This window comes from Bos mutus, chromosome 9, assembly GCF_027580195.1.
Source record: "Bos mutus isolate GX-2022 chromosome 9, NWIPB_WYAK_1.1, whole genome shotgun sequence".
Lineage (NCBI taxonomy): Eukaryota > Metazoa > Chordata > Mammalia > Artiodactyla > Bovidae > Bos > Bos mutus.
Window position 1 is genome coordinate 7798450 of NC_091625.1, and position 22367 is coordinate 7820816.

Genomic DNA, 22367 nt, shown 5'->3' on the forward strand with positions numbered 1-22367 from the left:
GGGATGATATGTGTTTCTTCCTGGTGGAGCACACAGTAACCCACTCCAGTATTCTTGCCTGGAGAACATGGACAGAGGAGCCTGGTGGGCTACAATCCATAGGGTCGCAGATCAGACACAACTGAAGTGACTTAGCACAGCAAATGTGTTTCTTCAGGGCTTCCCAGGCGGTGCTAGTGGTAAAGAACCCACCTGCTAGTGCAGGAGACATAAGAAACATAGGTTTGATCCCTGGCTTGGGAAGATCTCCTGGATGAGGGCATGGTAACCCACTCCAGTTTCTGGCGTGGAGAATCCCCATAGACAGAGGAGCCTCTTTTCTCATCTACAGTACCAATCAAGTGTCATACTATGGAAGGATGTATGTATGTATCTGTGTGTCCAGTGGTCTTTGTGATCTGTTTCTATTACCTCACCATACCCAGAATTTCTGGAAGTCCAACCTGTGCTTTCTGTTTTCTCTGAATTTTCATTGCAGTCACTAATTGAGCATCAAGTTCACAATGATATTAGTTGATATATTTGACAACAAAGAAGTGCTCTTGTATTTCCTGTTTATCTCTCTGTGCAACTTTATTCCTGGTTGTATCCAATTATTAAGTGGATTCTTTCCACCTATACATATCCAAATTTCTAATGCTCATCCAGATGTTTTGTAGGGCATTTCTGTTCTTATTTAAAAATACATTAATGTGTTGTAGTGGAAAGATCTTTGGTTTTTGCAAGCGAAAACATATTTGAATTTAGATATCACATTTCACATCTGTGTTGCTCCTCTGGTCTTAGTTTCTTCAGCTGCACATTGAGGACAGAATAGTAACACCCTCTTCATGAGAAGGCCACATGAGATGCTTTAAAGGAGAGAACTTGGTAGTTAACAAACTAGCAAATGCTGTTAATAAATATTAGTAGTATTATCATGTCAGTGCACTCCAGTGAGAGTCCATCAGGATGACACTTGTCGTTGAACAAGTTGGGTTTGTCACTCTCCACAGTGAGGGGGAATTAACATAGGGAACTGCAGGGCATCTTAGTAAGAGGGTGTTGTTGTTGCAGTTTAGTCACCAAGTCCTGTCCAACTCTTTTGCGATCCCATAGACTGTAGCCCACCAGGCTCCTCTGTCCATGGGATTTCCTAGGCAAGATACTGGAGTGGGTTACCATTTCCTTCTCCAGGGGATCTTCCTGACCCAGGGATCAAACCCAAGTCTCCTGCATTGGCTGAGAGATTCTTTACCTCTGAGGTACCAGGGAAGCCCAAGAGGGTATTAGGAAAGACTTACCAATGGTTTGGGCTTGTGGTGGGTGATTTCACAGAAAGTTTATTAAAGTAGGACTTTGCTTCACATTTGATGGTGTCAGGGTGAGGGGGGCAACTCTAGGATTTAGTATCTTAGTAAATATCTAGGACAAGTGAAGACCAGCTGAGTTGGTGTGTCACTCAGCTGAGAGGAGAACACAACTCCTCTCTCAGAATGTGCGTTCTGAGAATTGTGTGTTCCACTGCGACCTGTCTTTGTCCATGAAGTGGTTTTGGTTTACCTCATTTTGATCACAGTCTCCAAGTGACCTTGTCTGGTATTCATGTGCTGTGATGGTTTTAGGCCCAACAAGAGATAACACATCATTATGACACCAGGGAGGCTGCCAATAGCACTGAAGTTTGGCTAAGTTTGTCAGGATGGTGACCCCTCCTCCATGGTGACTTCAGAGGTTTCTGTTGTTAGTGATTTTGATTAATATTCATCTGGAGAAAATTAACAGGCATTATGAAATGTTTGCATTTCCCAGGTAGGCCCTCCCTTAACATTATATAGATGTGTATATGCAAAATAAAATCTACCTTATCTTTTCCAAAATTAAATTATTTGGGGAAAATAAATGTTTAAGTGTTTACTTCAAAGTCTCAAGGTTCATTATAATTTCTTTCATAGTATTTGGCTTTATATTAATAGTAATAATTATTTCCCTTTGTCCAAAGTTGAAGACTGGAGGAACAAGTGATTCAAGTTTGGCCCTACTTGTTTCTGTCTTAACAATTCTCCTTCTGATATATATTTATGAAGTAGAGGACAAATAATATCGAAGATAGGCAGGGGTAAATAATATGTAAGTGACAGATGAGAGACTGAAATAAGGAATTATTGACAAGTTTTCATTTATCTATAAGAACTATGTCTGAATGAATGAATATGGTTCAGTAGTCTGGAATCCACAAGACATGGATGAAGGTTTCATCCCAGTCCTTAATTGTAAATATTTACTTTGGCAACTTCTTCCTGTTTTCTATTCCCCACTTTCATTTGTAAAGTAGAGCCAGTATTCATTACCCTTCATATTTTAGGAATGTTCTATGAGTATAAAATAACAAAGTTGAGGGTATTTATCATGATTTAGATAGGACTGTCCATGGGGTCGCTAAGAGTCGGGAACGACTGAACGACTTCACTTTGACTTTTCACTTTCATGCATTGGAGAAGGAAAAGGCAACCCACTCCAGTGTTCTTGCCTGGAGAATCCCAGGGACGGGGAAGCCTGGTGGGCTGCCGTCTCTGGGGTTGCACAGAGTCGGACACGACTGAAGCGACTTAGCAGTAGCAGCAGCATTACTTGAAAAGTGAGGGATTTGGTGTAATAAACTCAGGATATTATGATACTTTTTGAGCTTTGCTTCTTATGGACAGGCTTAACCAGATACTCAAAAGAGATTCTTTGGGCAGGATTTTTCTAAGGAGAAGTAGGTACGTAAGTGTCAGTCTATGGGACTGAGCAGTCCTGCATTTGAGAAATCCATTCCTTAGGATCCAGAACCTTTCTAGAGAGATCTGATTTGGTTGTACTTTCCAGATACATTTGCAGACTCTTATAAACTCCAAGAAGAAAGAAAGAACCACCCGATGGTAGGTCCTGAGCAATAGAGCTGGACCCAAATGTCTGTTACCATGAGCACGAGGCTTCAGTCTCCTGCGGTGCTAGTATTTTGATTCTTCAGCATCTGTGAGAGGGTGACCTCCCACTGTCCCTCTGCAGGGAGCTCCTGGGGAGACAGTGAGTGGAAAGGTGCGGAGACTTGGCCCTATCTGACTCAGGACCTGAGAGGTCCCTGATCTCCCAGCATGAGGACGTTATAATTTACAACACAAATGATACCTCATTAACCTGGTCTTTAATTAATTTGTAGTTTATAATCTTAACCTTCTGGTCTATTATGTGGTGATTGTATTCATTTTGTGTCATTTCAGATGTTTAAGCACTATTCTGGTGATGTTTCGGTGCTTAGCTTATGAAATTTTTTAAAAAAATCATTATGTCTGTGTTAATTCTGGATTGTTTTCATTTACTATTTAATATTTTTCTCATTTAAACTTTATCTTAACTTCATCTTACTTTTTTAAATCCTTACTCTTACCATGATAACTTGGTAAGACTATCCTTAATTCTATTTTTTTAAAGCATATTTCATTTTGATGTCTCCTCTCTTGTCATTTATATAAAAATGGCAGATAGGAAACATAAGTTTAAGCTCTTCAGCATATGGTTCTTCCATATTTCAGTCTTATATTCCAAAGGAGTCTTTCCCATTTTCTGGGTAACTTTCAATTCAATAAAAATCAAGGCTCTCCCACTTTGCCATTCCTAAGTCAGATAGCCTAAAAGGCAGCTTTTGTCCCCCAACTCTTCCCTATCAGTAACTTAATCAGCCAGCAATAATCAACCCAGAACAGTTGTTGAAATGATGGTTTTCGTGTCCAAAATACTCATGACTTTAACTTGTGTTTATTGTTATCCAACCAGTTCTAGAATGTCACTAGTTATTCTCAAGATGAGAAAATAGACTGAAGCATAGTATTTTCATTAACATGTATCATAGTCACTGGGAACTATATTCAATATCCTTGAATAAACCATAATGGAAAAGAATATAATAAAGTATGTATATCTGTGTATAACTGAATCACTTTGGTGTAAGAAGAAATTAGCACAACAGTTAAATCAATTGTGCTTCAATAAAAATTTTAAAGTTATAAAGTAAAATAAAATATATCATAGGAACTAACTCCCTGCATATGGGAGACAGATTTTTCTTCCAAGTGAACACAACTGCAGAAGGAAGCTTATATAACAAAGTAAAACCCAGGAATCTAACAATTTAAACATGGTAATTTTAATTTTTCTGTGTCCAGAAAATGTCTCATGTGTCACATTACTGAAAAAAAAAACTTTGTGTCTGCAGAGTGGCTCTGTTTTATAAGGAAGTACTGCTGTGAAGGTAGGACTGGCTGATCTTAGCATCTTCCCAGATTTAAAATATGGCCTCCCATTCTCCATCCTTAGACACCTCTGTGTGATGGTTCACAGGTGATAGGCATTTGGAGTTTTTAAATTGAAAAATGACAATTAAAAAGCCCAACTGCAAATGCTGATGATAGAAATGAAGAGAAAATGAAAAGCCCAAGAAAATGTTGGCTCTTCACAGAAGAAATTATGCCTTATAATGTGATGTCAAATGGTGTTCCATGAAAGAAAAAATAAGAAGAAAAGAGGGAGGGAGGAAATTTGGGAGAGACAACTTTAAACAAAGTTTATTCAATGCAGGATTCCCTGGGTTATGTCTATAATGGCACTGCAGGTTCAACATGTTCCAGATAAACATTTTTATTTCAGGGCTATATGCCTGCTGACCTGTTTGAAAGTTCCTCTAACCCAGTTCAGTAACAGGTCCTACCATTTACCCCTGTCTGGGCTGTAGTCTAGTCCACTAACGTCTGCCACACCAATTCCTGCCCCTGTGCAACCCAGTCTGCACAAATCCACAAAATAGAAGGGCTCAAATATGAATGACGCCACGTCTCTTCACAACTATCAAGTCCTCTCGTGGCGTTTCAGCTTTTTGGTCCTGTACCTACTGGACCCCCCAAGATCTGTCTTCTGTTGCCCTCAGGACCCACCTCCTGCTGTGTCGCCCTCTTCATGAGCCCCAGACTCATCTCTTTCCTGAAATGCACAAAGCCTTCCTGCCCCCAAGCCCTCCTTGGGTGGAGCCCTCCATGGAGCTCAGGTCTCTGGCTCCTCCTAGTGATGGGAACTCAGCTCTTCTGTGGTCATTCTGCCTTCAGAACTCTTCCGGATGAGACTGTTGTTTCTCCTGTGTTTCCTTGTTTACCGTCATCTGTCTCCACCACAGCCGCTCAGACTGTGGGTTACAGGAGGGCAGAGCGTAGTGCGTCTTCATCAGCACAGTTGTCCATGAGTCTAGGAGAAGGACGCCAGTCACAGTGTGGATTCTAAGGAGGGCATCCACAGCCTGCAAGACCAGTTTTGGAATGTCTGCATGCATGCCTGCGTGCTAAGTCGCTTCAGGCATGTCTGACTCTATGCGACCCCGTGGACTGCAGTCCACCAGGCTCCTCTGTCCATAGGATTCTTCAGGCAAGAATACTAGAGTAGGTTCCCATTTCCTTCTCCAGGGGATCCGCCCCATCCAGGGATTGAACCCAGGCCACTGTGTCTCCTGCATTGGCAGGTGGATTTTGGACCATGAGTGCCAGCTCGGAAGCCTGTTTTGGATTGTTTCAGTTCAGTTGCCCAGTCGTGTCTGACTCTTTGCAACCCAATGAATCTCAGCACGCCAGGCCTTCCTGTCCATCACCAACCCCGGAGTTCACCCAGACTCGTGCATCGAGTTGGTGATACCATCCAGCCATCTCATCCTCTATTGTCCCCTTCTCCTCCTGCCCCCAATCCCTCCCAGCATCAGAGTCTTTTCCAATGAGTCAACTCTTCGCATGAGGTGGCCAAAGTACTGGAGTTTCAGCCTCAGCATCAGCCCTTCCAATGAACACCCAGGACTGGTCTCCTTTAGGGTGGACTGGGTGGATCTCCTTGCAGTCCAAGGGACTCGCAAGAATCTTCTCCAGCACCACAGTTCAAAAGCATCAATTCTTTGCTGCTCAGCTTTCTTCACAGTCCAACTCTCACATCCATACATGACCACTGGAAAAACTATAGCCTTCACTAGACAGACCTTAGTGGGCAAAGTAATGTCTCTGCTTTTGAATATGCTATCTAGGTTGGTCATAACTTTCCTTCCAAGGAGTAAGTGTCTTTTAATTTCTTTGCTGCAATCACCATCTGCAGTGATTTTGGAGCCCCAAAAAATAAAGTCTGACTCTGTTTCCACTGTTTCCCCATCCATTTCCCATGAAGTGACGCGACCGGATGCCATGATCTTCGTTTTCTGAATGTTGAGCTTTAAGCCAACTTTTTCACTCTCCACTTTCACTTTCATCAAGAGGCTTTTTAGTTCCTCTTCACTTTCTGCCATAAGGGTGGTGTCATCTGCATATCTGAGGTTATTGATATTTCTCCCAGCAATCTTGATTCCAGCTTGTGTTTCTTCCAGCCCAGCGTTTCTCATGATGTACTCTGCATATAAATTAAATAAGCAGGATGACAATATGCAGCCTTGACGTACTCCTTTTCCTGTTTGGAACCAGTCTGTTGGATTATTTACATTTCCCCAAATCATCAGGAAGACTTTTCTGACAGAACGACAAGATCCTAATTAGCTTGCAATAGGCACAGATTTTTGAGAAGGAAATGGCAACCCACTCCAGTGTTCTTGCCTGGAGAATCCTGTGGGCAGGGGAAAATGATGGGCTGCTGTCCATGGGGTCACACAGAGTCGGACATGACTGAAGCGACTTGCAGCAGCAGCAGCAAGCACAGATTTCTAGAAAGAAAGCTTTGAGGTGTTTTCACATTCATGGGTTTGCAGAGTCTGGGGTTGTCCCTGTAAGTGTGTAGGACAGTCCCACCTGAGTAGGTGGAGATGGGGTGGGGAGTGCTTTGATGGTCTCTGGTCTGAGCTCGCCCGGGTGAAGAGCAAACCTAAATGCAGCTGGGAGAGGCAGCATCAGCCCTGCCTCGGATTCTCCAGCAAGCATCAGATAAGAAGAAAAAAGTCTCTTCATGGCTTGTGTGGTACTTAGCTAAGTGGTTATGAAACAAAAACCTAAGGTGTATCATATGATAATTGGTTTTCAAGTATCTCACCATTTATCCCTGAAGTGTAATGTACAGGTCGGATTGGGAAATGCTTAAATGTCCAAAACAGAGCTCTTAATTTCCACCTCTCAGAAACCAACTTTTTTTTTTCATTTAGTGAAATAACACTACCATTTCAGAAAGACGTTTCTTTTTTCCTTCTTGGTTCAGATATTTTCATGATATTGTGATACTCTTTTCTTAAAAAAAGTTTTATTGGAGTATAGTTGATTTAGTTTACTTCAGGAGTACAGCAAGTAGTTCAGTTATATGTACATATGTACCAGTGTTTTTTCAGATTCTTCCCTCTTGTCCGTTATTATTGTGGTTGTTGTTTCCTCACTAAGTCATGCCCAACTCTTTTGTGACCCTGTGAACTGTAGCCTGCCAGGCTCCTCTGACCATGGGATTTCCCAGGCAAGAAAACTGAAGCAGGTTGCCATTTCCTACTCCAGGACATCTTCCTGACTCAGAGAACTAACCCACATTGTGTCTCGTGTCTCCTGCATTGGCAGACAGATTCATACCACTGTGCCACCAGGAGAGTATAGTTTCCTTTGCTATACAGTAGGTACTTCTTGCTTATCTGTTTTATATATAATAGTTCAGTTCAGTCGCTCAGTCGTGTCTGACTCTTTGCGACCCCATGAATCCCAGCACGCCAGGCCTCCCTGTCCATCACCAATTCCCGGAGTTCACTCAGACTCACGTCCATCGAGTCAGTGATGCCATCCAGCCATCTCATCCTCTGTCATTCCCTTCTCCTCCTGCCCCCAATCCCTCCCAGCATCAGAGTCTTTTCCAAGGAGTCAACTCTTCGCATGAGGTGGCCAAAGTAGTGGAGTTTCAGCTTTAGCATCATTCCTTCCAAAGATATCTCAGGGCTAATCTCCTTCAGAATGGACTGATTGGATCTCCTTGCAGTCCAAGGGACTCTCAAGAGTCTTCTCCAACACCACAGTTCAAAAGCATCAATTCTTCGGTGCTCAGCTTTCTTTATAGTCCAACTTTCACATCCATACATGACCACTGGAAAAACGTAGCTTTGCCTATATGGACCTTTATCGGCAAAGTCATGTCTCTGCTTTTTAACACACTGACTAGGTTTGTCATTGCGTTTCTTCCAAGGAGTTTGTGTCTTTAATGGCTGCATTCACCATCTGCAATGATTTTGGAGGACAAGAAAATAAATAAAGTCTGTCACTGTTTGCATTGTTTCCCCATCTATTTGCCATGAAGTGATAGGACTGGATTCCAGATTCCATGATCTTCATTTTTTGAATGCTGAGTTTTAAGCCAGCTTTTTCACTCTCTTCTTTTACCTTCATCAAGGGGTTCTTTAGTTCCTCTTCACTTTCTGCTATAAGGGTGGTGTCATCTGCATATGTGAGGTTGTTGATATTTCTCCTGCCAATCTTGATTCCAACTTGTGCTTCATCCATCCTGGCATTTTGCATGATGTACTCTACATATAAGTTAAATGAGCAGGGTGACAATATAAGCTTTGACATACTTCTTTCCCAATTTTGAACCAGTCCATTTTTCCATGTACAGTTGTAATTGTTGCTTCTTGACCTGCACACAGGAGACAGGTAAGGTGGTCTAGTATTCCTATCTCTAAGAATATTCCTCAGTTTGTTGTGATATACACAGTCAAAGATTTTAGCATTGTGAATGAAGCAGATTTTTTTTTTAATTCTCTAGCTTTTTCGGTGATCCAACAGATATTTGCAATTTGATCTCTGGTTCCTCTTCCTTTTCTAAATCTAGCTTGTACATCTAGAAGTTCTCAATTCAAATACTGTTTAAGCCTAACTTGAAGGATTTTGAGCATTCCTTTGCTAGCCAGTGAAATGGGTGCAATTGTGCAGTAGTTTGAACATTCTTTGGCATTGCCCTTCTTTGGAATTGGAATGAAAAGTGACCTTTTCCGCCACCTTAGAACATAATCAATGATTTTTTTTTTTAATTCCAAGATGACAAAATAAATGTTCCACATTTGACACTAAAAGAAATTCTTTTGTATACAATTGGTCAATTATCTAATTCTTTAAATTAAATTCACATACCCCTCTCTTTCTAACTTCTTAATTGTCCATTTTCCCACTGGAAATGGGAATTTGACTTAACACAAAGGGCCCTCTCTCTGCTCAGGGCCCTTCCCTCGCGTCCCTGATCTCCCCAGGATGCCACCCTGGCAGGTTTCCTCCTCCAGCTCAGACCCTCCTCTGCTTTCCTGCACCAGATACGATCCGAGTCCCGTTGAAATTCTCCAATGGCTGCTTAACGATCGGAGCAAAGAGCTAAAATCCTTAACATGGTTACAAAAAGTTTGAAATCTGGCCCCTGTCTCTTCCCTGACCTCCCTGGTAGTTATTCACCTGGCTGTCTGGGTGATGCTCACAATGCCCCTTATTCAGTCCCGCCCAGCACCTCTGTATCTTCATGGAATAAGCGCTTTCTTAGGGACTTCCTATTATCCTTCAAGTGCACTTGAAAACTTGCTTTGTCAGGGAAGACTCCCAAGACCCTGAAAACTCTTGTCTCACTCTGTCTTGAAATCATCCTTTGCAGCAATGCTATAGAATTAACTTATGTGGCATGTAACTAACTGTTCAACTTGTTCTGGGGAGTCCTTTTCTAAAATATGAGCTCTGTAATTATCATTATTTATTATATTCATTGCTATCTGTCCCCATCTCCAAAATCAAGGTCTTGTCTTTTTAAGTGGTCAATAAATATATTTGAAGAAATAAATCAATAAATGAAATAATAGACACATAAAAGTAAATAGAAATGAAGAATGAGGTAATAGTTGTTTGGAGGGTAATAGCATCTAATTGGATTCATGTAGAGTGTCTTGGTTGGCCTTCATCTTCAAGGTTGGTTTACCCTTGTATAGGCACACCTCAGAAATATCACAGGTTCAGTTCGAGATCACCTCAATAAAGGGAATATCACAATCAAGTAAGTCATACCAATTTTTTGGTTCCCCAGTGCACATAAAAATTATGTTTACATTATACTGTATTCTCTTAAGTGTGTCATAATAACATTATGTCTTAAAAACAATGTACGTACCTTAATTTTAAAATACTTTATTGCTAAAAAATGCCAACCACCATCTGAGCCTTCAGGAAATTGTAATCTTTTTGTTGGTAGAGGGTCTTGCCCACATGTTGGTGGCTACTGACTGGTCAAAGTGGTTGTTGTTGAGGGCTCAGATGGAAGTGGATTTCTTAAAATGAGACAGAAAAGTTCCCACGTTGGCTGATTCTTCATTTCATGAAATATTTTTCTGTAGCATGTAATCCTGTTTGATAGCATTTTGCCTATAATAAAACTACGTTCAAGATTGATGTCAGTCCTCTCAAACTTATATTCTGCTTTATCAACTTCGTTTATGTCATATTCTAAATCCTTTGTTGTCATTCAATAATCTTCACAGCATCTTCACCAGGAGTAGATTCCACTTCAAGAAACTTTCTTTACTTATATATAACAACTAATTCCTCAACCCTGCAAATTTTATCATGAAATTGCAGTAATTCAGTCACATCTTGGGAGAAGGCAATGGAAACCCACTCCAGTATTCTTGCCTGGAAAATCCCATGGACAGAGGAGCCTGGTAGGCTGCAGTCCATGGGGTCGCTAAGTTGGACATGACTGAGCGACTTCCCTTTCACTTTTCACTTTCATGCATTGGAGAAGGAAATGGAAACCCACTCCAGTGTTCTTGCCTGGAGAATCCCAGGGACAGGGGAGCCTAGTGGGCTGCCGTCTATGGGGTGGCACAGAGTCGGACACGGCTGAAGCAACTTAGCAGTAGCAGCAGCAGTCACATCTTAATGCTCCCCGTATAATTCCAATTCTCTTGCTGTTTCCACATCTGCAGTTACTTCCTCCACTTAAGTCTCGAACCCCTTCAAGTCAATGAAGATTGCAGTCAGTTTCCTGTAAACTTCTGTTAGTGTTTGGAGCACTTCCTGTGAATCATGAATATTCTTAATGGCATCTAGAATCGTGAATCCTTTCCAGAAGGTTTCTTCTTCACTGCCCAGATCCATCAGAGGAATCACTATATCTGGTGCCTATAGGCTTACAAAATGTGTTTCTTAAATAATAGGACTTAAAGGTCAAAATATCTCCTTGATCTCCATCCATAAGAATGGACATTATGTTAGCGGGCATGAAAAAGCAACATTAGTCTCATTGTCTCCATCAGAGTTCTTGGGTAACCAAGTGCATTGTCAATAAGCAGTAATGTTTTGAAAAAAAATCTTTTTTCTGAGCAGTAGGTCAACAGTGGGCTTAAAATATTCAGTAAACCATGTTGTAAACAGATGTCCTGTCATGCAGGCTTTGTTGTTCCATTAATAGAACACAGAGAGAGAAGATTTAGCATACTTTAAGGGCCCTAGGATTTTCAGAATGGTGAATGAGAACTGGCTTCAAGTTTAAAGCTACATTAGCCCCTAACAAGAGTGTCAGCATGTCCTTTGAAGTATTGAATCTGGGCATTTACTTCTCCTCTCCAAATATGAAAGTCTTAGACAGCATCTTCTTCCAATCAAAGGCTATTTGTATACAGTGAAAATCTGTTGTTTAGGGTAGCCACCCTCATGAATTCTCTGAGCCACATCTTCTGGATAACTAGCTTCAGCTTCTACATCAGCACTTGTTGCTGCACCTTGCACTTTGATGTTAGGGAGACAGCTTCTTTACTTCAACTTCATGAGCCCGTCTCTGCCGGCTTCAGACTTTTCATCTGCAGCTTCCTCACCTCGCTCAGCCCTCATTGAAGGGAAGGGAGTTTGGGCTTCCCTGGTGGCTCAGAGGTAAAATGTCTGCCTGCAATGTGGGAGACCTGGGTTCAATCCCAAGGTCGGGAAGATCCCCTGGAGAAGGAAATGGCAACCCACTCCAGTACTCTCGCCTGGAAAATTCCATGGACAAAGGAGCCTGGTAGGCTACAGTCCAAGGGGTCACAGAGAGTCAGACACGACTGGGCAACTTCACTTCAGGGCCCTGTTATGTCTGGATGAGACTTCTGCATATGGGAATGGTATGGTGGTGTGGATCTTCTCTCCAGACCGGTCAAACTTTCTCTGTATAAGCAGGAAGGCTTTGTTTATTCCAGTGTGCACAAGAGTAGCACATTTAATTTCCTTTAAGAGTTTCCTTTACATCCACAACTTGGCTGACTGTCACGAGGTCTGACTTTTGGCCTGCCTCAGCTTTCAACACACCTTCCTTACTGAGCTTATTAATTTCTGGGATTTGATTTCAAGTGAGAAATGTATGACTCTTCCTTTCACTTGAACGCTTAGAGGCCTTTGAAAGTGAAAGTGAAGTCACTCAGTCGTGTCCAACTCTTTGCGACCCCGTGGACTGTAGCCTACCAGGCTCCTCCGTCCATGGGATCCTCCAGGCAAGAGTACTGGAGTGGGTTGCCATTTCCTTCTGCAAATTGGCCTGATTTCATTACTGTTGGGTCTCAGAGAATAGGGAGACTCAAAGAGAGGGAGAGAGATGAGGGATCAGCTGCCGGGTGGAGCAGGCAGAACACATTCAAAACACTTATCTGTTGAGTTCCCTGTCTTGTATGTGCCTGGTGCCCCAAGGCAGTGACAACATTCACATCAAAGATCACTGATCATAGACCACCATAACAAATATAATAATCATAAAAAGTTTGAATTATTGTCAGAGTTACTAAAAATGTGGCACAGGAAGCAAATGTCGTTGGAAAAAGGGCACTGATACACTTGCTGTACACAAGGTCACTAAAGAATCTAATTTGTCACAAGTGCAGCATCTGAAAAGTGCAGTAAAGACCTGTGTCTACTTTGTGTACAGCCTTGTCTCCTGGAAACCTCCTCATACCATCTCTGCTTCTGCCTTGCAGTCGATGGACAGTGGCAGGAGTGGAGCTCCTGGAGCCAGTGCTCGGCGACCTGCTCGAATGGGACCCAGCAGAGGAGCCGGCTGTGCACTGCAGCTGCACACGGGGGCTCGGAGTGCAGGGGGCCTTGGGCAGAGAGCAGAGAGTGTTACAACCCCGAGTGCACAGGTGAGGCCTGAGGATTGCATTTTAAGGATGCCTGCCATTAAGTTCTGTGACAGAGCCATGCAGGACAGTCATGGGATAAACCGATCATTATACATTTCTACTCAATGAAGCCAATTGTACCAAAACTCATTCTACTGTATGTTGTATTAAGAAGGCAACAAAATTCAGCAGCTTCTTAAATTAGATGAAATTAATTAGATTATACTAAATATTGATGTAAATCGATGAAGTCTAGAGCTGCTCTTGTACTCTTTTAAAACTCAGTGTCCATTTGTCCAGATCCTGACAAACCTATAGAAGCTTCTGTTCATCACAGTGCTCTAAATTTGGCCAGAAAGTCAAATATTTGTGTATACGTTATTTGTGGTGGTAGACTAATGAAAACTGAACAATCGTGGTCCTCAGATTTTTGAATACCTAAAGCGGTTAGCACTGCACTTCTGCTGTTGACCATGGTGGTGTGTTTCTTTCAGCCAATGGGCAGTGGAATCAATGGGGTCATTGGAGTGGCTGCTCCAGGTCCTGTGACGGAGGCTGGGAGAGAAGGATGAGGACCTGCCAGGGCGCGGCCGTGACCGGGCAGCCTTGCGAAGGGACAGGCGAGGAAGTGCGAAGATGCAGTGAGCAGCGCTGTCCTGGTGAGTGCGCTCAGTGTCCCCGGGGACATACACTGGTCCCTCAAAAAAAAAAAAAAAAAGATGAAAAATATTGCCGTTGGTTAAAGATAATGTTTCCTCAGTTAAAGTATTGGTGTTGATAAATGGTGATTCCCTTCTTTCCCTAATGTATGAAGTTTCCTCTGTTTCTGTGTCATAGACTGTTTTCTGTATGTTTTTAAATTGTTTGCTGCAAAATGAGTAGGCATAATGAACAATAACATGGGTAGACATGTTTAAAATTACTAATAGTTTGGGGTATCATTTTTGTAACTATCTTTATGAAATATTGTTTACTGAGAACAAGTTGCCTTAGATTATTTAGTAGAAAATAGATACGTGAGAAAATACAAATATAAGACTGAAACTCAGAAACTTGTAAATTTCACTGTTAATCCATCCTGATGTGTGACCTTGGACACCTCGGTTTACCTGCCCCATTCTCACTGCGAAAGGAAATCCCTATGAGGAACTCACTTTAAAATGACAGCATCAGGTCTTAATTCATAGAGAAAACCTGGAAGTATTGCTACATTAGAGGATTTTACACATAAGCATAGCATACAGGAAAGGTCAGAAATTGACCATATTATCAATCACATATATCTGAAAGTTCATGTGGAACAGAGACTCTTTCCTATGAGTGTGTATATTTCATAAAACACTGTTAATACTCAAGACTCAATAAATAAGTGAAAATTAGGATTTTAGAATGATATCATTGGCAAAATTTTGTAAACATGACAGAAAAGCTAATAGCATGGAATTTTAAGATTTCATTGCTGTGTATAAAACTCTGAACTTAGAGATTCGAAGACCCAATTAGAGTTGATGTTGCCATTGTTAATTGTGGGCAAGCTCGCCAACTCTGGCTGTCTGGTCCTGCTGAGTGTGATGACTGCACCTGTTTGAGATTCCTTTTCAGACAACAACTATGGATTTCTGTCTCTTATCTAACATGACTACTTCAATTTAGAAAAAACTCAATGAATTCTAAGAGTTATCTGGGATCAAAACTTTCTTTTCTCCATATTTAGAATTCTAAAGACTTTTCATGGTTCAGAGATAATAGCAACAGAAACTAGACTCTGAGGGCAACAATAAGTCAGTTGTGTTCTTTGTAGAGCTTTAAAAAATCTAAAATTAGTTTTGTTCATTCTTAAAGCCATATGAATCCTGAATGATAAGAAGTAACCAGCATGGAGGATTCTGTTGAGAAGGATATCTACACAAATTAGCACTGTGAAATTTCTCCTGTGCGTCATAAAAATTAAGAAGCATTAAACAAAGGCATTTATTTTGCCCTGGGAGAAATTTCACTGGAACAGTAAGCATAATTAAATAAGACCCTTTTTAATATTTGAAGTTATCTAAACTAGTCTGAGCATGCCAAGGTTCTTAACCAGTCCTTTAACACTGACTTTCATCTGCAAATACAGATAGAAGATGGTGCTGCTTGTAACCAGATTTATAAAGATTGCCACCTGCTGTTTGGAAAACATTTTACATACCTATTTACAAAAAAAGATATTACACCTTGTTTGCTAGGCTTATTTGCTGGCTTTCATGATTTCGGGGAGATTGAAAAATTATATAAAACTGTAAACACTTTTTAGATTATATAAATATATACTTTTGACATTAACCTTGATACTTTCATTTTTCTCTATTCAAAACTATGATTTAAATCATCTCCAAGTATGTAACTAACATTTTTTAATTAAAATGAATTATTGAGTTAGCTAAACAGTTCACAAATTAATGCTTGTACAGGGGTAAAAAGATAATCATATGGACCAAGCTTTTGAAAATATATCCTTATCTTTCACCTTCATACAAATCACACTGTCCATTAACATGGGACTATAATGTGACTAATTTCAACAATACTTCTGCCTCTGTATAGAAATTTTATCAAAATAAAAGTAGGTTTCTTTTAATATTTATCCTTTAACTTTTCCATGCACATCAATGTCATCTCCAGATTATTTTTTTCAAAAAGGCAGGGATAATAAATAACTTAGTTTTCCACAGTGGACTTTATTTATACGATATACTGGCTTTTCAACTCAGAGCAGTTGTTTCTGTATGGTCAGTATATATTCCTTTTATAATTAGGAGCCTAGGTTTTCTAATTTCTTCCACTAGATTGCTCCTAATTTGCACACTGGCAATATAAATTGAGAAAACTTTCAAATTATCTTAACAGTTGCTAAGTCATTTTTTCTCGTTTTGTCAAAGCTGAAGGTTTCTCTTGAAATAATTTGATTTTTCTAGTGCTATTTATAGTATTGTTCATTCTTAATTTTATTCATCTTGCTGGAAACAAATTAGTATTTATTTTTATGCTTAACTTAATTTGGATACAAAACAAATTAATCAAGTTTGCCAAGAGACCCTCTGTTGTCAAGAAAGTAAAGTATAATATATGCACATCTCTGGGTAATTAATGAAAATAACGATTAATTATCTGGATTTAATCAAAAGCTCTTATGACATCTACTAAAAATGGAAAATATGAAATATTTTCCTAACAAGATTAGGATATTTCTTTCCTGGTAAATAGATAAACAAAAAGTATTAAAAAGAGCATCATCAATGTCCCTGTCTTCATAAGAAAGAGAACGAGAAAACTATTATTATTTTAAAAACTACTGCTAGTTAAGAAATAAAAGAGCTACAGGGGAGATAATTAAGTTGCCCAAATTTTAAATTGATCAAACTCACCAAATAATGATTTTACTGATCTCAGTCTCGTTATATACCCAAGCTTTTTGGCTTAAACTAGTGGAATAATTTTGTTATATTGCTACAATGTGAAAACGTACTATTTTTAGTCTTTTGTTTGGTTGTTTTTTTCTCCCCCAATTTTCCCCTGGATTCACCTGTGTTAGCCTAGGCTTCACAAGGCCTCTCTGCTCTGTTCCAGGGAAGGGCTTGCTCTACCCAGAGCCCAGTTCTAGGATCCATGAATCTTTAGTCAGTGGTTGCTAAATTGGAACTTGGAACCTGCCATTCACAGGCAGATGTTACACTTAATTTATATATAAAATGTTCTTCTTGGAGTCACCATTGCTTTGTCTACAAATGATGAGCAAAGCTTGCAGGTGGAATGTGCTGAGAAAATCTTTGTAATAGCAACTTAAACAGAGATGGAGCAGTTATTGTGATTCTGAACTCTAGATATTCAGAGCCACTTATTTGGTTTCTGACTAACTTTCTTTTAGTAGGAAGAAAATATCACCATACTTGCATTTTTTGAGTTTTTATTTTCTCTGAGTGCCTCTCTGAATTGTCCAGAGCTGTGCTCCTCAAACTTTAGTTGACAAATGCCTTTTAAAATTGCATCAAGCATGATACAAGATGCTCGGGGCTGATGCACTGGGATGACCCAGAGGGATGGTATGGGGAGGGAGGTGGGAGGGGGTTCAGGATGGGGAACACGTGTACACCTGTGGTGGATTCATGTCAATATATGGCAAAACCAATATAATATTGTAAAGTAATTAGACTCCAATTAAAATAAATAAATTTATATTAAAACAAAAAAAAGAAAAACAGAAATTCTTTAAAAAATTGCATCAAAAAACACTTAGTAATAAACCTGACCTAGGAGGTGAAAAAATATGCTAAGAACTATAAAATATTAATAAAGGAAATTGAAGATGATTCAAAGAAATGGAAAGATATCCCATGCTCTTAGACTGGAAGAATTAATATTGTTAAATGACCATACTACCCAAAGCAATCTATAGATTTAATGCATTCCTATCAAATTACCATGGCATTTTTTCACAGGACTAGAACAAATAATCCTAAAATGTATATGGGACTTTAAAAGACCCAGAATTGCCAAAGCAATCCTGAGGAAAAATTTAAAAACAGGTGGCATAACCCTCCTAGAATTCAGATAATACTACAAGTCCACAGTAATCAAAACAACATGATATAGACACAAAAACAGACATATGGATCAATGGAACAGAATAGAGAGCCTGGAAATAAACCCATACACCTATGGACAATTAGTATTCAACAAAGGAGGCAAGGGCTTAATTTCAAAAATGTTCAAACAGCTTATACAACTCAATAACAAAAAAATACAACCCAATCAGAAAATGAGCAGAAGACTTAAATAGATGTTTCTTCAAAGAAGACATACAGATGGCCAGCAGGCATATGACAAGATGCTCAACATCACTAATTATTAAAGAAATGCAAATCAAAGCTACAGTGAGATACCACCTTACACCAAAATGGCCATAGTTAAAAATACTATTACTAAAAATAACAAATGGTGGAGAGGGTGTGAAGAAGAGAGAACCCTTCCACATTGTTGGTGGGAATGTAAATTGGTGCACCCACTGTGGAAAACAGTACAGAGGTTCCTCAAAACAAATAAAAATAAAGCTACCACATGATCCAGCAATCCCACTCCTGTGCATATATCCAAACAAAGCTATAATTCAAAAAGATACATGCACCTCAAACTTTAGTGGACAGAATAATCACCCAGAGAGTTTGTTAAGATGGAGATTCATGGGCCGGTCCTGTCCCAAGGTTCTGATTCAGTAGGTCTGGTCCAGGCCTGGGAATCTGCATTTCTAACAAGCTCCCAGGTGTTGGTGGCAATGCTGCGGATGACCCAGTAGGCTGCACTGGCCTTGAGTATAAGTAAGTAAATACAGGTGACAAAACTAGCAAAGAATGGAAAATGGTTCTCACCCTCAGCCACACTGTTGCAAGTTGCAATATCCCCTTAATAAGATTGCAGGATTTTATTGTATTCACACTTCATAAGTAAGGAGGGATTATTTCTGAAATCTGCTCATAACAAAAATACAGGTAATGCATTTCACATTCCCTTACCCAACTCTTGTTTCAACCAAAATAAAAGAGAAACATAGGGCAATTAGCCAGCTGTTGTGGACAAGGAAGAATGGTTTATGCAGAGCACATGGTTGTACAGTCCTGGTGCAGGAAGAACTGGGGTGTCACCGGAACCCGTTTGAGGTGAATTGTGTGCCTCAAGGACACATATCCTCTGTAGCAGAGGTGCTTTTTCACTGCCTGTCTCCATGCTCAGAGCTACTCTGTGCACACACATACAGCTGTGTAATATCTGGATCAGGGAAGTATCAGGAAGGAGGATGGAGTCTGGCCTCATATCGACTTACATTCTCCTCCATTCCCAGGGGGAGGACTGGGGATTAATTAATCACTATCAATACAAATATTGTGTCTTTGTTAGAGACAAGTTTAACAAGTTAAAAAGTCAGACTTCTAAGTGGTATAGGCTGAAAGAGCTGTTTGATGGACTGAGGTCTACTACCTCCTCACAGAGCGATTTCTCTCGGCCTTATTTTCCCCATGATCACAGAGACGAAAATAACTGCAGCCACTTTGAAGGTTGTTATGAGAGTTATTTGAATTAAAAATATTTAATGCACTTGGAAGACTGCCTGATTCATAGGGGTGTGTAAATATTGCTGTTGTGACGGTGTATCAGCTTGAGACTGATAATAGTCATTCTCCATATAAGGAAGGCTCTTAAGAAACATATTTGATAAATACCCCTCTTCTTCCCTCATACCTTAGCAGCACCATGAAGTCTTCATATGTGTTGGTTCCGCTGCTGAACTAGAGCAGTGTGAGCACAAAGGCAGAATCGATCTCATTTACCTCTGCACCCCCAGGATAGGGGGTTCCTGAAACATTAGAATTAGAGAGTTGGCAGCAAGTCAGATTTGAAATGTGGGGTCATGCATCATGCATATTTTTTCTTCTGTTTTCTGCATGCAGCTCTGCAGTGTAGAATCAATTTCTCTTTAATGCTGAAATTCTAGCATAAGTGGGGAAAACTAATTTTCCACATCAAATTGATTTAAGTCCTGTATAATTTTTGCTATTTTTAAGAGACAGAAAATCAGTTTGAATAGACAGATTAACAGCTAATCACTAGGTAATTGCTACCTTGTTTTAAGGGAGCATGCTAACTGTGTACTTGTGCCTTCAAGTACAGTTGTATCTTACAGATGGGTTTTTATATCTTTACACTAGTGAGAGTAAACAGTGGGATTTTTCAGCTGATAAAACGGAGTCGTGGTTCCATTTTGCTGAGGCATAAAAAAGCAAATGGTTCATATTGCTACACAATAATATGTTTTTTATTTTGAGCACAGAACCGTGGCCTGAACTAATTATATATTTCATAATTTACAAAATGCACACAGGTAGCATTAAACAGAAAAAAAAAAATAACACAAATCTCTATTTCCAGCTTTTCTTTCTCTCCTGCACTTTAGTTTAATGCACCAGCCAGCTTTTTGATGCCAGGATGTGCTTAGGTAACTCCACATCAAAACTATTTTCAGCATCTCTCCTAAGCCGCATCCTCCCTGTGTTCTGTAACTCAGGGCAGAGCACACCAGACATTCTTCCCGGAAACCCGAGTTCCATCTTTGCTCTCTCTCTTGTCCTCACCTCCCACATGAGCTGTGGAGCAGAGCCTGCCATCCTCCTAAGGGGGTTGGAATCCACCCACTTCCCTGGCCACTTCCTGTGATCCCCCAGCCCTACTTCCCTGGTTACCCCATTTCAATTGTCACAGGCCTGCCTGACTTCAGTGTCTCTCTCCCTCGACCCGCTCTCCAAACTGCCTGGATGGCTTTCAAAACATGACAATACGTGTCCCTCCCCTTAAGTTCAAAGCCCTATTTTAGCTCTTCATCTCACCCTGTCCCCCTCCTGCAGTAACCCCTCTCTGACCATCCCCAGTTCTCCTTGCCATCCTGAAAGGTTCCCCAAGATTTGGATGGACCAGGCTCTTCCTTCCCCGCTGATCCTGCTGCACAGGGTTCCTGAGGACTTCCCCATCCTCATTGGCTGGCACTTCCTTGTTCTTCACACTTCCACTTGATCATCCTTCAGGAAGTCCTGCCCTGATGTGCTCCTAGAGCAGCCCAGACTTCCCAAATCATAGTGGGCGCCCAGCTGCATTGCAGTTTCTCTACTTACGTGTCCTTCACTATCATGGAGTTGAGAAGCCCTGACTGTTCTTGTTTGGTTTTGTGTGTGTATAGTATTTATCAAGGAGACTGGGGCATGATAGAGGCTCAAATATTTATAGAATGAATGAGTTCCATACCTGCCACTGAGGCGACCCCAGAAAGATTCTCACTCCTGGGAACTTCATCAACCTAAGATGGAAGAAAATAAAATGTCATTTTACTGTCTACACTGTTCTGCTTTAGGTATGAGCCGCAATAGAACTATTTTCTGAACTAATTTTTTTTAAAGATTTAATCTTCAAAGATGTCAAATAACTTTTGATGAAATATTTAAAACAGCTGAGGGATTCGACATTCCTTCTAAAAAGCTGAGAATCCTGGACCAATTTGCAACTTTGAATCTCTGATTCCCCTGGCATATTCCTTTCTTATCACTTGTGTGCTAAGTAGAAACTCAGTACAAAAAGCATGATGAATGCTAAGCTTCATGAATTTGCAGGGCAGAGAACAAAGTTTGTTGACTTCTCTGGGTTTATAAAGTTACTGTGATTTTTTTTTTTGTTTCTGTTTTTGAATTGGCTGAAGTACCCCCTTGTGATTGTCATAGGCAAATGGGAATTAGTACTTACTTGAGTGGTGTGGTTGGAAAAATAGCTTTTTAATCAGCTTTTTCTTTAACCAGTTAGACTGTATGCAGATCATATCAGAGGATTCTGAATAGGGTCCCCGGGACTCTTACCAAGTCAGGCACAGCCATACAAGATCAATTTTTGTAATTATCCAGTACCATGGAAACCCATTTTGGCTAATTTTTAGGAAAAGTGTAGTAACTAACTGCTCACTCTTATTGGTTCTAAATGAAATTTATTATTTACTACTGACCTATTTCACACACACACATACACAGAGTCCTCAGTACTTTGCAAAATCATCTGTATTCTCTGTCATCTTAGGCACTGGAGTAATGGGAAAATAGACCTTTTGAGCATATTTGGTAGCTTTGGGTTAAAAATACATGTGTGTGTGTAGTCGTGAAAGTGAAAGTCGATCAGTAGTTTCCGACTCTTTGTGACCCCATGGACTACAGAGTCCATGGAATTCTCCAGGCCAGGATACTGGAGTGGGTAGCCTTTCCCTTCTCCAGGGGATCGTCCCAACCCAGGGATCGAACCCAGATCTCCTGCTTTGCAGGCAGATTGTTTACCAGCTGAGCCACAAGAGAAGCCCAAGAATACTGGAGTGGGTAGCCTATCCCTACTCCAGCGGATCTTCCAGACCCAGGAATCAAACTGGGGTCCCCTGCATTGCAGGCGGATTCTTTACCAACTGAGCTACCAGGGAGTAGTTTTCCACTATCTTTTAGCAGACCTGTAAATGCTATGTGTCCTAAGGATGAAACAAAAATCCTTTTCCTCATGGTGCTCACATTCTACCAGGAGGAGGCAAAAAATAATATATAAAGCAGAAAATCATGCAGATGTATGTGGTTAGGAGTGTCTTGGAGAACACAAGGGCAGAGGAAGGACTGGATATGTAGGGCAGGCAGGCAGGCTGTCTCTGAGAAGACAGGTTACAGAGGAG

The 22367-nt window shown here is 40.5% G+C and overlaps 1 protein-coding gene across 1 annotated transcript in view; it reads left to right on the top strand.

The window, feature by feature from the left end:
* The window catches only part of ADGRB3 (adhesion G protein-coupled receptor B3), an 886560-nt gene that overhangs the window by 366601 nt on the left and 497592 nt on the right, over nt 1-22367 (top strand). Inside the window, exons 7-8 of the mRNA XM_005897466.2 lie at nt 12956-13120; nt 13594-13758. Of these exons, the coding sequence (XP_005897528.1) occupies nt 12956-13120; nt 13594-13758 (330 nt within the window). The remainder of the gene's footprint in view (nt 1-12955; nt 13121-13593; nt 13759-22367) is intronic.